Genomic DNA, 15,575 nt, shown 5'->3' with positions numbered 1-15,575 from the left:
TGCCAAAACTGGAACAGTCTTCCAGAAGATGTGCAACAATCCTCAACTTTGGCAATATTCAAATCCAGGCTGAAAACATTTCTATTCGACTGTGCATATGACAACTGAAAATATTTTATCTGCACTCTCCTTTTTTTTTTTTTATGGAATGAGTCATGGAATTTTAGTTAAAGACTTTAGAAAGATTTTGAGTTTTTATGGAATGATTTTATGAAGTGATTTTACCCTTCTTTTCTGTAAAGCACTTTGAATGACCTTGTGTATGAATTGTGCTCTAGAAATAAACTTGCCTTGCCTTGCCTATCGGAATAAAGTCACAATTACAAGAAGAAAATTCACAAGAAGAAAGTTGAAATAGTTGGAAAATAAATTTAAAAAACCCCAGCAAAAATGGAAAAGAAACATTTTTTAAAGCCGATATTTTAACGAAAATTAAACTTAACATTATGAGGAAAAAATATGTAATTTTAGGAGCACATAGTTGAAATATTAAAGACAATTTTTTTAAAGTAATAATATAATGAGAAACCAAAAAACAAAATAAAGTCGTAATTTTTGAAAAATTTGGTTGGGAAAAAAGTTATAATATTATGGGAATAAAATCATAATATCACACTAAGAATATTTCCAAAAATTATTTACAAAGATATTTGAAAAATAAAAAAAAAAATTAAAAAAATTTGAAAAAAACAGCTTTTTAAGCCATTTTCTAAACAAAAAAAAATTAATATTATGAGGGAAAATAATGTAATTTTAGTAGCATAGAGTTAAAATATTAAAGAAAAAATATGTTGTTTTTTAAAAGTCGTAATATTATGAGAAACAAAATAAAAGTTGTCATTTTGGAAAATTACATTGAGGAAAAAGTTATACTATATTGGGAGTCAAATCCCAATATTACACAAAGAATATTTCCAAAGATCATTTTAGAAGAAAGTTGAAATAGTCATGGAAAAAAATGATTAGACCTCCCTTGTTTCTTCAGTTTATTGATCCATCTTAATGCCTATTAATTATGATGATAACAAATATAGCTCATAAGAGTTTAATTTAAGAGCTGACATCTAGCAACTTCCATGGTTTTCTTGATGATAACCAAAATCACTTACGTTCTTACATGACTAGCTATAGCATTGTACTGCCAAAAAATGTAACTCTTAGCTATTTTTGTTGTCATTGTTATGTTTGTCCAAACAAAACGTACCTTTAGTTGTTGCAATAGAGTAGAATTTGGGAACCTATCCCCTACGATAAACAAGGTACCACCGTACTGCACAATTCTTAAGAGTCAAAGTTCTGATAGAGAGATGGGAATCACAATCACCAGGAGAAAAACGCCTCTAAAGGTACACAAACGTGAAACTAAACTATGTACTTCAATTCAGAAAATCTCTCTAAGTCTCAAATGTGTGTTTTGCTTTTTCTTTAGCTTTTTAGTCTGTTTCTTTTTTTTTTTATGCCGCCACAGAATATTGTGATAACAACCATAGAACAATGGCAACAATACAATTTGGAAAGCTGCACATTTCTATGCGGCACAAACATCCCTTTTAGAACCAAGTGCACAGTATAAAAGTCTGGACGACAGCAATCCCTCACCACTTTGCGCTTCGAATTTCGTGGCTTCACTCTATCACAGTTTTTTTCAAATATATTAATTCATAAATCATCGCTGTGGTTGAATACAACCTAGTGTTTGTCAAAAAATATGTGTATGTAAGCAAATGTAAGGTATTTTTTTGCCTAAATTGAGCATTTTCAAGCATAAAAATGATAAAATGAAGTAAAACACAAGTATAAGGAATTTAGAAGATGCATTCAGACATTGTGATATGTAGTGTTCTACATTGCCACCGCAGGAAGTACTGCACAGAACAGGGATTAAAAAAATAACAAGGCATTTTCCCAATGCTAACATGTTTTGCTGAAAGAAACTGACAGTCCATCTTATTTTCTTTTTTTTTGTTTCATTTATTTTATTTAAAAGCGCTTGACATTCCAATTAAAATTACAATTAAATACTCTTGAGAAATTAAAGTGTATTGCTTCTGATATGGTGTACTCTTGTTATTATGCCATATATTATCATACACAAATGGAAAAAAGGTCTCCAAATAATGTTGACAATAATATCGTTTATCTGCAATAATTTGCAGGACATTTATCGCCCAACAAAATCTGTTACCGTGACAAGCGTGTATCACGTAGGGTTGCCAACACCCGTACTGAGCTGACAAGGGACGCTCGTCTCGTCTCATTAACTCACACACGACTTGTCACGTTTTAGTCACCAAAGAGCCATGTTTAGCTCATCACGTCTAATTTTCATCATGAAAGAAAGGTTTGTCAACAAAACCATTTTGTCACCGTTGATGAAAACAACAACGATTGGAGCATCCCTCATTAGACGTATTAAAGGAAGACGCCTCACTCCCTACTCCCATAACCAGGGCTTTCATCGCAAACTGCATATTTACAACCGAAAGGCCAAAAATAGCATTGCGTTGGCCCACCTCACGGACCTCAGGGTTTACACTACATGTACTGTATCGTGGTCGGGCGCCACAGCTCAACAACAGCCACCACACCATGGGAATGAGTTGGGTTTTTTTACGTGAAAACCACGTTAAGTAATACATTGTATGAAAGGACATATGCTGTACGCCAGGGGTCACCAACGTAGTGCCCGCGGGCACCAGGTAGCCCCCCACGACCACATGAGGTGCCCGCAAGCCTGCTTTTCATTCAGGTTTTCAGTTAATAATGAAAGAACAGTAGAAAGAAATGCATTGTGAAATACAAAATGTGAGTTGTGGACACCAGCGTTTTGTTGATGTTCTGGTAAAACAAGCATATTCGCTTTGTTTGGGTTTAAAATAAGCTCTGAAAATAAATGTTACAAAAATGAGTAGCTCTTGGCCATTTTCATTTTGTAAAAGTAGCTCTCACAAGGAAAAACGTTGGTGACCCCTGCTGTACGCTATATCGGGGTGCCCATTACGGCAATCGCCAAGGCAGTGTTGGTCGCGTGTCACCTACATCATAGCCGTCACTTCATAGATGTCATATGACATCAGTCAGCTGACATTAAGCCCCCTCCTGATTCGCTCTTGTGCCGCGGTAAAGGCAAGTGGAGAACAGATGTCGGCAGCCACACACGAATAATGCAACTTTCACCTTTATTATTCCGATTACGGATAAACTAACTCAGCAGTAAGACGCCTATATTTATAACAAAAGTTATCCGTTCACTTGTTGAGACTACTTATGTAGGAAAAAAAGTAAACTGTTTCATGGCTGCGCTTCACGTCATGAACTCTACTAGACATGTGTTTTCTCCATGTGTGTCTGTTAAACTATCATTTCACGATGAATTGGAAAATGTTCCCATTGCTGAAAGCTTGTTAATATGTTGCCTTGACTACGGCTGCATTGTCTTTTGCATGATCCTTTTAATTTCTCGTATACGGTATCTGTAATGTTGTATAGCAAGTGCTAACTGGATGTAATACATGATGAACGCTACGTAGCTATTTTCACTGACATACTACTCAGTTTATGTACACAACTATTGAGGAATTATGTGTACTTATCTTGATTGCCATATTGACTTGAACTGTGAATTACTGAACAATAAACAATTTTGATGACCTGTAATCTGTGAATTTTATTTTATGTATGCTATATGTTTATAGTCAGAGGTAGATTATTTTGATTGTGTGCAGCCCTGATATATATGTACAATGTAAATAAATACTCATATTTAGAAATAAACTAAATGAATAAATATCCATAATGTCTATGTTTATAGTAGGAGGTACATCTTTGGGACAGCGTAGCCTACAGGCTGAAAAACAGTGAGCACCCCTGTGCTATATAGATACTTGTATAGCCTATTACTTACATATTGACCACAATTCATTTGAAATAAGGAGTTGAAGAAAAGGCAGAGAGAAAGGCATCTGAAGTTAATCCATACATTTGTTGTTCAAGCCTCTGAAAACGACCCGAATGTTGACATTATTATTGACAGTAAATTTAAAGATAAAAAAAAAAAATCCTGCCACAGCGACGCAGCAGCAGCATGACACAGCGGCGGCAAGCAGCCCACCAACACAGCTTCAAAAAATACCAGGGGAAACCCTGGACTTTATCAAACAAAGTGCTTCCAGCGATCTGCGTAATTCCTCCGGTGTAAGCTATTCCTCTGGTATTTTAATTTGGAAACAATATTGTACATAGCACCAAATTCACAACCATTCTTAATAAGGGTGTCAGAGTCACACCAAAAGCCAAAATAACTTAACTGTACACAACCAAAAACGGCAGCACTTTAACTATTACATCCTCTCTGTACAAAATAACACTTCAAAGAGGCTTAGGCCATCAAAAGTGATCATTTTAACAACAGCAAAGCATGCTGGGAAATGCCGTAATCTGCCCATTCCACAGCTGCAAACTCTTCCGGGTTACTCATCTCACGGATTGTGATGTTTTTGTGTTGGCATAAAAGAGGGGCGGGGGAAATAATCGATTCTTAGATGCATCACGATGCGGACATTGACGATTATTCATCGATTCATAAATGTCGATAATCGATGCTGACAGAACAAAAAAAAAATACAACAAAAAGATGGAAAGCGTAAGTTTACGGTGGTGCAACTAAGTGTAAGACGCTACCAGAATGGCTGAGCGTAAACTCCGACACGCACCCGCTGGATTTAAAGCGAGCGTCTGGAAGCGCTTTGGCTTTCACGTAGTTGAAGGTAAAAATGAGCTGGACAAGAGACAGACAATATGCAAGCTTTGTCATACAAGCTTAAAATATTTTTGGGAACATGACAAGTTTGAGAAACCACATAGCACGTTTCCACATGAAAGATTGAGGAAAAACAGCCAGCTGAAGTTGCTGCCAACCAGAAAACCATCGAGCAGCTGATAACTAATTTTCCACCTAACTCGGAAAAGGCGAAGCGAATCACAAAGTCAATCGCAACTTTTATTGCAGAGGATTTGTGGCCGTAACTGGTGTACTTTACCTTTCCGCCTGGTTCTGTACAATGGGAAATATTTTGGTAGATGCAACCTTCCAATTATTAAAAGATAATGGAAGTAAATTAATCTGTTTCGTGTTTATTTTAATTGTGGATCATTACAAATATGCTCTGTTTTAGTAGTACACAGTGAGTAAAAAGAAATATATAGAAAAAAGTTATGCATGAAAAAACTGACAAACTATTGATCACAAAAAAGATGCATCGAGATGCATCAGTAATTGTTTTATCATCGCATTGCAGGCCTCTGAATCGTAACAGCAGCAAGTCGTGAGGTGGCCAGTATTGTGTTCTGGCCTCCTCTAGTATAAAATACCGTAGCTTTTGCCCGGACATTGAGAGAATGACGAAGAGGTGGTCAATCAACAATCACTTCATCGAAACGTACAACCACGCCAAAACAACCAAAGTTGTATATCCAGTTTGTAAATACACAGGGCTTGATGGAAATGTCCTTTGTGCCAATAGATGGTAATCACATGAGGTGATGTTGAGAGTGGCGTGGGAACTTTATCTCGTGGGAAGGATGTACATTTGGGACACATCATCAGTAGCGTACCTTTGAATCATTGGGTGATTCGGCCTTTCAGCACTAGACATCCTCATCAAAGGCAGTTGGCCGCCTTTGGGTGATCAAGCCTGAGCCTGTGTCCCATGCCCAATCATGACATTTCAATCATACATTTCAAGCAGGAATGAACGGACACGGAAAAATGCGCATTTCTCCACTCTGATGTAAGGAAAATGTCCATCCACACCAGTGAAGTTTTAAAAAAAAATGTATGTCCACATAAAAATTGTCCCAACAAAATTGTCAACAATCGTCCCAACCTGAAAATGCAAGCAGAGGGGTGCATTATATTGGTATGTTCCAATCCCGGCACTGCAAGCACGGGCAACGGGGATAAAAGGTGTGTAGGCTGCTTACTTATCTAGTTGTTAGTGCTTTAGTCCTAATGAGACATTTTGTCAAAATCCGACCATACTAACTATTATTTTTTTCAGCCTGGATTATTGAGGCATGTCCTGTCATGTTCGCAACTTCAAAAGGAGCATCTGTGTGTGTGCGCTGATGATGCATATGAGTGCACTTCATGCACCAATTATGTTGGTGAAAAGGACAAGAAGGTTTTAAGGTTTTTAATGCTTTCATTATGCAGAACTGTCAGGATAAATAATAAGAAAGATACAAAGTTGGGTGGGTGGGTTATGTCCAGATGGGCCCACAACCTAAAGTAGGCTTTGAGTTTTGGCCTCCTGTGCATTTGACTTTGACACCCCTGGCTTAGAGCTTCCACTGTATTTCATTATTGTGCTTATTTTTCCTTTGTTGATTGTCCTGCAATTCTACTAGCAAAGCATGCAAAGGTCAGTGGTGAACCCTCCTTCAGGGCGTATTTGTCCTGCCGTTCACACGTAAGAGCATTCAAACCTAATGAGCGAGCCATGGAGTCATGTGACCTCCGCGACACGCTGACCTCCTGAACTTATCAGCTCTCATCTTATCAGCACCAGATGAGGACGCTCATTTTCAAGCTCCTGAAAACACCCAAAAAACTCCAGCTCCCCGGTGTGTGTGTGTGTGTGTGTGTGTGGGGGGGGGGGGGGGGGGGTTTTAACAATACAAGACAGAAGAGCAGCAACGTTGCAGCATGTGAAGGTGATTTAGCGACAGCTTGCTGTAAATACAATGCTGGCACCCTCCCTGCTGCTGCACACAACAGCTGCCCATGTCAGTCCAGGTCAGAGATCCCCGTGATCCACCACACCCAAGCATAGGGAGAAGGATAAAGCACCCGGTGCGGTAACCCACGCCAACCGGCTCCCGTTTCACACGGGGAAACACGACACCCTGCAGGGTGCACACCACCTCCATGAGCCCGCATGCTGAGATGCCATGAGTGGCCAAAACATCCTCACTGTGGATCATCCACATCACCGTGTCATGCTTTAACAAGATGAGCGTGATTGAACACTTGGCCTCCTCCCAACAAGCTCTGAATGAACCAAAACCAGGAACCGGGACAGGTTCTTCTTGACGGGCTGGTGCGTCACACGGTGAAAACGCAAGCTTTGCTTCCCGTAAACTCCCAGAGACACAAAAAGATAGAAAGAACGTCGATGTAACGTCTTCACGGAAGTCTGACACACACACACACACACAAACAAGATATTCAACAGCACTAAAAGCCTCCCTAGTCTCTCTTGAGTAATACTATGTTATGCAATGAAGTTCAGTTAGCGAGTGGGCCTGGGGCTGCAAGCTGGCGTCCAACTCAGACCGGCCCAGATAGCTACAGAGCTGATGTATGGATGAGCGCTGTTACCGCCAATTTAATGCACCAGCCATTGTTAAACAGAGAAAATGGCTGGCATGACCTTTAAAAGAGTGCTTGTATCACACTGAGTTCACGCACCTCCGCAAAAGGTCACATTTAAGCACTTTTCCCATGGTTTTAAATCACATTTCAAGCCTTTTCAGCACCGTTATTATTATTATTATTATTACGACACAAAAATGCGCATACTGTCATTTCAGGGTGACATAGTTGCACAAGCAACAACAGACCTGGCAACCTTGAAGAAATGTGATGCTATTTCTCATGTCAGAAGAGCTACGGTTTCAAGCATTTTAAAGCACTTTATTCAAAGCACAAGCTCTCATCAAAGCTTAAAGGCAAGTGTGTCCAAAAGGCGGGTCTGGGGGACGAATGAGTTGTTTTTGTTTTTTATCTGCGGCATAGTCTAAAAATTTGGTGTGTCATGAGACACTCTGTTCACGAGATGAGCCGATGCAAGATAGTGGGCCTACGAGGCGAGATTATATCATTACTTTTATGAAAAGTACAATGAAAAAAAATATGACAATATATTGCAATCTACTCATTTAATTTCTAGGTTACACCCTTCTGCACTGTGTGTGTGTATGCTAGCGGCCCCGCCTCCACCCACCGAGACAAAGAGACTGTGTGACTGACAAAAGGTCTCACTCTGTTCATGCTGTTGTTCTATGGAACAAACGCGCCAAACGGCCAAACAGTGCGCCTAACAAACTAGTCGGAATTCCGCAGAATCAAGTTCCCAAACAAAGCAACCACGCGCTGGTGACTCTTTTAGAGTTGGGACACTACAAACAGATTCCGGCCAGGGAATTGCCTTGATTAGGCCTGTCCCGATAACCAATTTTGCTGGACGATAATTGTCCTACAAATTAGCACAGATAAACGACATTATTGTCAACATTATTTTGAGACCATTTTCACATTCATGTAATGATAACATATGGCCTAATAATGCGAGTCAGTTGACTCAGTGTCACTTTCATTATTGTCTGAATATTTTTAAAAATACAGAGAAATAACCCAGAAATACTCTGAAGTTCACATTGTGTGGCAATGCAGACGTCATTTCATTTGCATATACACTTCGTTCATTCGCTTTTAGCAAAATTGTGTGTGGAATACGCTGTTTACGTTTAATGGGGTGTAACATTTTGTCGGAGTTTGGTTAAAGTACATGTTTTGGATGCAGCAAAATGCGTTTGGTGCACAGTGAGGTGTTGCACTTCGGGAATCACGGCAACTGAAACATAAGTTCCACCGTTTTGTATTATTTATTTCATTGTCTTTGTCGCCATCTTTTTCATGTCACCACCTGAAATTGACGTCAGCTGGTGTTTTATATACAACCGGCACCAAGAAAGTATTCCACACTGTTTCCTCTGTTTTTTCAATATGTTTGCTGTACTGTCACATGGCTATGGCTTCAAATCACCGTAGTCTGTGCATTTTGACCCTCAAAGTATCTGCACTGGCACTAGTACGCCTGTGAATATGCTGATTCGCTGGTAGCCCTTTCAGGAGAATCCCCTATTTGCTTGCTTGTTACTCCTCACGACACTCACTTGCAGCAATATGTGTGTACACTCGCTAGCACCAACAAACACGCACGCACATGTCAATATTAACTATCAATTATCGTGCGGTTAATTGATTTATTGGTTAGCAAGACAGGCCTAGTCTCTATGATATGTGTGTGGTTTATTTGTTCATAAAACGCACCCAGAACGATTAACAACTCAGTTTCTGTCTCCTTTCTTCCTCTTAATAAGCTCTGTGCACCCTGCACTGATGAAGCGTTCAAGCACACTATGTATTTCTGAGTGTTCCGTGTGCTTTGTTTTATTACGGCTGCAAAATAACCCAGCATGTTTATTAATGCATATTGCTTCTATTGCATGTCGGTTATAATCTTGCAATCCTTGTGGTAGGTCCTAAATAGGTCTTTAAAAACAGCAGAGCACCCCTGTCACTTATAAACAATCTTTGAGTAGACCCTTGAAAAAAACCCTGACTGTTCTTGTCATATATGAATGACTTAAAAGTTAAAATTCAAGCATTTAAAAGCACTATCAGGTACCCCGGAGCTACAATTCAAGCCTTCTCAAGCAATCAACAATGAACTGAGAATGTTGTGGTCATTGTGCAGGCATGTGCACCATTCTACATCTTATTCATTAATAAAGCCTTCCTTTTTCCTATTTATTATTATTGCTTTTTTTTGGTCTTTTTTCATGAACAAACCAGGCAACACCGTCTGGTCTGTGTCGTGTCAGGGGGATGGTGAATAATAACAACCTCCATCCCCCTCCAGCAGCACCTCCCTCCGGCACTGAGCGTGCAGCTTCGGGACCACGAGGTGATGGATGTCACATTGCGATGCTTCCGATTGAAAAAGTAGGGCAACATCCTCCCCCATCCTTAAATATTGACTACAGCCCCCCCAGTTTGTCACACTCTCGTTGCCGTTTTGAAGGCTGACGCAGTGCGTTGTTTTGTCTGCGGCACATCCACGTCAAGGTGGGTTATTCTGGTCCCGGGTGGGTTTATTCCCGGCAGAGGAAGGGGGAGGCAGAGTGCCCACTGGCCGGGTGCGGCGCTTTAGCACCCTCCTTCAACCTAGCTAGCCGCAGCCATTCCCAGCACTGTAGCCACAAAACACCCGTTCATTGCCTCTCATTCCGGACTACATTTGTCTACTTACATTCTCCGTGTCCCGCTCGTTGACCGTGGGCAATGGCGTCCTGGTCGACATCTTGTACGTGAGAGAGAAAGCCTGGGCTAAGGCCGCTCGGCGACAGGCAGAGCAGAGCAGAGCAGCGGCGCTGGTCCGCCTCTCTCTCTACATCCCACCCCCACTCCTCAGCACAAAGCGACCCCGGCAGGAAGTGCGCAGACGGCGGCTAGCTAGCGCAGCATTGTCCCGCTGATAGGAGACCGGAGGCCGCCAGATGTTCCGTTGGGCTCCGAAGCAGGTTGCCAAGCTAAGGTGGCTCAGGCAAGAAGAGGGAGGAGAGACCGAGTTAAGGAGGAGGCAAGATGCGCATCTCAAAAACCTCCCACTTGGAAGGAAGGATGGAGGGCTCTCTCTCTCTCGCTCGCTTTCTCTCACTCACTTACATAGTGATGCTCTCTCGCCCTCACTGCCTTTGTCTCCCCGATTTAAATCCCATGGAAGAGAGTGTATTGCCTTGACAAACCGGTCCAAATTAATAAAAGTGCGTTATTAAAATATTTTTTAAATGAATGAATGAAGGCTGCAGCATAACACATCACGATACAGTCCTATGTTGTTTTAAATTTGTTTTTACTAATACTTAACGAGACTATATGGTTAGTTTACATGCTAATTGTGTGCTAGCCGCAGGGTGAGGCCTATGCCAGTCGCTTAAACAATCGCCCAAGCCAACACTGCCATCTGTCGTTGGATTTGAGTACGGCGGTTGGAGCCACGCCCTCCTGCACCTCCTTTTTTCCACCCTTCAATCATTGCTAATGGCCTCAAGTGGGCGTGGCTATGATGATGACGCTATTATACCTGCGTGGGGTGTAAATGAGTGCTCTAGCCACTAGGTGTCAGGCTCTACCAATAATATGCTCAAAGTACAGCTCTGCAATCCAAGCGGCAGTGGACTTTCACAAAATACACTAACGGTTAAGGCAAAAAAGTGTTTTTTGGGTGGGTGGGAGGCTACGATTTTGTACGTGTAAAATCGTTTAAAAAAGCTGACTCAATTTTGATTATTAACAATAACATTACAAGTTGACACAACAACTGTAACATTTTAGCATTCCTACCTGTCATACAAGTGTAAAGATAAGTTAACTACTGTAATAAGGACAAAATAAGGCAAAAATGACAGCCACACGATACATGTAAACCAGAAGGTGGTGCCAACAACTTCTCCCCAAGTAGCTTTTCTGCCTGTCACTCACACACTGGGTGACCAAACATCCTGATTTCCCAGGACGTGTCCCGTTTTTCATTAAACTGAGCGGCATTACTCTAAAAAGAGCTGAAAAAGCCAAAGAAATTAGCCTGTGAGAGCATGTCATGGGATTGGGTGTACATGCACTCATCAAATCAGTGTCAATGCCCATGACATTCCACCGCAGTGCAGCTCAGGTGCACGATCGGAATCCCAGGCAGGAATAATAATAATAACCTTCCCTGGCTGTGTGGCTGCTATGTTGCAGCGCTACGTGAGTCAAACAAAGGCAAATAAGAAGGCAGCAATGGATTCCGTTGTTTAATTGTATAATTTGATGCAGGGTTTGCAAATATCTAAAATAGATGGGTGTCAGACAAATATCTTGGTCTGAAGTGTTCTTTGCTCTCAAGAGAGAATAATATCTGCTATGTTTTGTTTTGGGAAGTAATCCTTTCTGGGATCAGATGTGCAGAATTCCAAAAATGCCCCTCTCCATGCCAACACACCCGCCCCCCATGTCTTTCTTCTGCGCTATCTCCATCATGAAGGCTAAATATTTGGCAGTGAGATTTATTTGGCCACCCAGGGCCGGCTCCTGCATAAACACTCCATGTGGTTGTTTAGGGCCACACCCACCCTATTGATAGTATTTTATTATTATTGCATTTGATTAGTATTTTAAAATCTATAGTGCATTCATTTATTTATAATGAATTAACAATATACAATAAATAACATGAATTAAATTATATTAATTACACATTTTATTATATCAATTGTATAGAATTTATATAAATACATAATACAGTATACATTTATAAATTATATTAGATTTTATGCATAATAAAATATGTCAAGCAACCTCAAAGAAGCTTATGTGAATTTGTGTCTTTGGTTATAGAAAGTTTTTTATTTTATTATTAGAATTATACAACAAATAACATTAATTAAATTATATTAATTTAAAAATTATATTTATAAATTGTATACATTTAGACACATACAGTACATACATATAATATAATATATACATATGATTTTTTTATATAAAATGTATTATATATATATATAAAAATACATTTTATATAAATTTGTGAATAATATTTTAGGCATAATTACAGTAAACATGTTGCGCAACCACTGAGAAGCTCATGTGAATTTGTGTCGTTAAATAGTATTTTTATTTTTATTAGTATTTTAATCTTTACATTAAATTAATTAATTTATCCATCCACTGATCCATTTTCTATACCGCTTCTCCTCATTAGGGTCGTGGGTATGCTGGAGCCTATCCCAGCTGACTTTGGGCAAGAGGCGGGGTACACCCTGGACTGGTCGCCAGCCAATGGCAGGGCACATATAGACAAACAAGCATTCACACTCACATTCATACCTATGGACAATTTACTTAACATGCATGTTTTTGGAATGTGGGAAGAAACCGGAATACCCGGAGAACATGCACACTCCACACAGAGATGCCCAACGGAGATTCGAACCCAGATCTTCCCGATCTCCAGACTGCGACTGCACGGCCAACATGCTAACCACTACACCACCGTTTGGCCCATAAAATATATACAATTACATTAATTTAATTACATTGAATACTTCATAATGAAATATTTTTTAAATGTATTTTCTATCCATACAGTGGATGCATACTTTAAATGTAGTATATATCTTCAATTGGCATCATTGCCAGGCCGAGTGTCCTGGTCTTTCGATCACCCTCGCATATTTGTGTGTTCGTTTAGTGGCAGCAGTATGCATCATTTGCTGGGCCACAAACAAGATCTTGTGTCGGGCCACAAAAAGCCTGGAGCCAGCCCTGTGGGCTCCGATGAGAAGAAGAAAGAGTGTTGTGAAATAAAGTTGAGATTCTCTGCAAGCTTTGCCAACAGTACAGAGTGGCTTTCAGGTCGCATAATCATCACTTATTGTGATAACGTTACGTCACGCTGAGTCCATTGTTACTGTTGGCGCCTCTGCTGCTGACACACAAAGCAACAAGGAAGCTTGGCTACAACAATTCATCGTACTTTTAATGTTGACACTGCCAAATACTTTTACAGCAGTGGTGACTGACTGTATTACTTACAATAATGACTTGTTTTACTCAATGTGATGTCAAACGCCCCAAAAGTCATAAATAATTTACAGTTGAAGCTGAATTTTCTAGAAAAAGATATCTTAAAAGTCAAGCTAAACTTCTAAAGGATTAACTCTGCACGCGTGCTTTTTCTTGGGCTTTTTGGGTGCTTTTTGTGACCAAACACCTGCGAGGTCCAGTGAGATTCACCACTGAAGTCCAACACCAAAAAGTTGGAACAATTTAGAGGTGAAACTACATTTTCTGGAAAAATACTCAAAAGTCAAACAAAAGCTGAAAAAGGATGAACTCCACAAGTATGATTTTTCTTTGGCTTTTTTGTGTGTTTTTCGTGAGTAGACGCTTCATCTAATGAAGTCGAACACGCAAAAAAATCATAACAATTTGGAGTTCAACCAATTTTTTTTTTTACCAATATAGTGTACCTATACTATACTGTATCTGTAACAATGTGGAGTTCAACCAAACATTTTTCAACAAATATACCTCCAAAGTATAATATGAACAAACTTTTGTGAGAGGCGAAATTAGAATCCAGGCCAAATTTTGAGAAAAATAAATCTCAAAAGTCAAACAAAACCTGAAAAAAGGATGAGCTCCACACATGTGCTTTTTATTTCGCTTTTTGTGTTGTTTTTTTGTGAGTAGAGACATCATCTAATGAAGACGCAAAAGTCACAACAATTTGGAGTTCAACCAAATTCTTTTTACCAATATACCGCTATACTGTACCTGTAACAATGTTCAACCAAACATTTTTCAACTAATATACCTCAAAAGTCAAATGTCAGCAAAATCTTGTGAGAGTTGAATTTCAAATCCTGACAAAACTATGAGGAAAAGTAAATGTCAAAAGTCGAACACATTGTAAAATTTTAAAAAAAGATGAACGCCACAACTGCACTTTTTCTTTGGCTTTTCTGTGTGTTTTTTGTGACCAGACACTTTATTACACTTGCACAAAATAACGAAGTTGAACACGGCAAAGTCTTAACAGTTTGGAGTTCAAACAGTTTGCAGTTTTGACAAATATTGTACCTTTAACAACTTTAAGTTCAACCAAACAGTCAACAAATGTACCTCAAAACTCAAATGTCAGCCACAGCTTGTGACAGGTGAATTTAGAGTACAGTCAAAATTTTGAGGAAAAATAAATCTCAGAAGTCAAACAAAACCTAAAAAATGATTAACTTCACAAGTTCTTTTCCTTTTTTTGTGTGAAAACACCAAAGTGATAAACATTTAAAGTTCAACCAAACCATTTTTGACAAATACTGTAAAATTTGGACTTAAACCAAATATTTTTCAACAAATACAGTATACCTCAAAAGTCAAATATCAGCAAAACCTGTGAGAGTTTAATTTAGAGTCCAGACATCATTTTGGGGAAAAAGAAATCTCAAAAGTCAAGGAAAACCTAAAAATACCAATAATCTCCAAAAGTGTGCTTTTTCTTTGGCTTTTTGTGGGGGTTTTCTGGACACTTTATTTGGCACCTGCTGCACAATCCAATGAGGTCAAACAGACAAAAGTTAGCGCAAATTGGAGTTCCACCAAACATTCTTCGAGATATATACCTTAAAAGTCAAATGTCATCAAAATGTTGTTAGGAGTGAATTTAGAGATCACCCAAATTTTGAGGAAAAAATATAAAGTCAAACAAAACCTAAAAAAGGGTTAACTCCAGAAGTATGCTTTGGCTTTTTTGTGTGTGTTGAACAAGCTAAAGTCAATTTGGAGTTCAAATGAACACTTGCACAATCATCTCATGACCATTTTAGAGTTCAACCAAATATACTTCAAAAGTCAAACATCAGCTAAATCTTGTGAGGTGAATTTAGAGTTTTGTGAAAAAAGACATCTCAAAACTCAAACTAAACAAAGAAAAGGATTAATTCAACACGTGTACTTTTGTGTGAGATCCACCGCTGTAATGGAACAACCCAAAAGTAGTAGGATTCGGAGTTCAACCAAAATTTTGTGAAAAAATATCTTAAAAGTCAAACAAAAACTAAAAAGAGATGAACTAAAAAACACAACCAGGTGACAGTATTGCTTCCCGTTCCCTCTCCATTGCATGTCTGTCAAAAGGGGAGTCATTTTCATTTATTTTACTTTTATTCAACACTGGTGAACT

General features: G+C 39.2%; 1 protein-coding gene across 2 annotated transcripts in view; it reads right to left on the bottom strand.

Annotated features, from left to right (window-relative positions):
* Nucleotides 1-10,740, bottom strand: part of mark1 (MAP/microtubule affinity-regulating kinase 1) — a 73,021-nt gene extending 62,281 nt beyond the window's left edge. The window contains exon 1 of one of the 2 annotated variants that reach the window (XM_054799618.1): nucleotides 10,098-10,740. In XM_054799618.1, coding sequence (XP_054655593.1) covers nucleotides 10,098-10,148 — 51 coding nt within the window. In that variant the 5' untranslated portion in view covers nucleotides 10,149-10,740. The remainder of the gene's footprint in view (nucleotides 1-10,097) is intronic. The other variant, XM_054799619.1, reaches the window with a different exon arrangement.
* Between the last annotated feature and the right edge of the window lie 4,835 nt (nucleotides 10,741-15,575).

The sequence above is a fragment of the Dunckerocampus dactyliophorus genome, chromosome 14 (genome assembly GCF_027744805.1).
Source record: "Dunckerocampus dactyliophorus isolate RoL2022-P2 chromosome 14, RoL_Ddac_1.1, whole genome shotgun sequence".
NCBI lineage: Eukaryota > Metazoa > Chordata > Actinopteri > Syngnathiformes > Syngnathidae > Dunckerocampus > Dunckerocampus dactyliophorus.
Note: the sequence above shows the minus strand (reverse complement) of the source record. Positions and strands in the feature narration are given on the sequence as shown.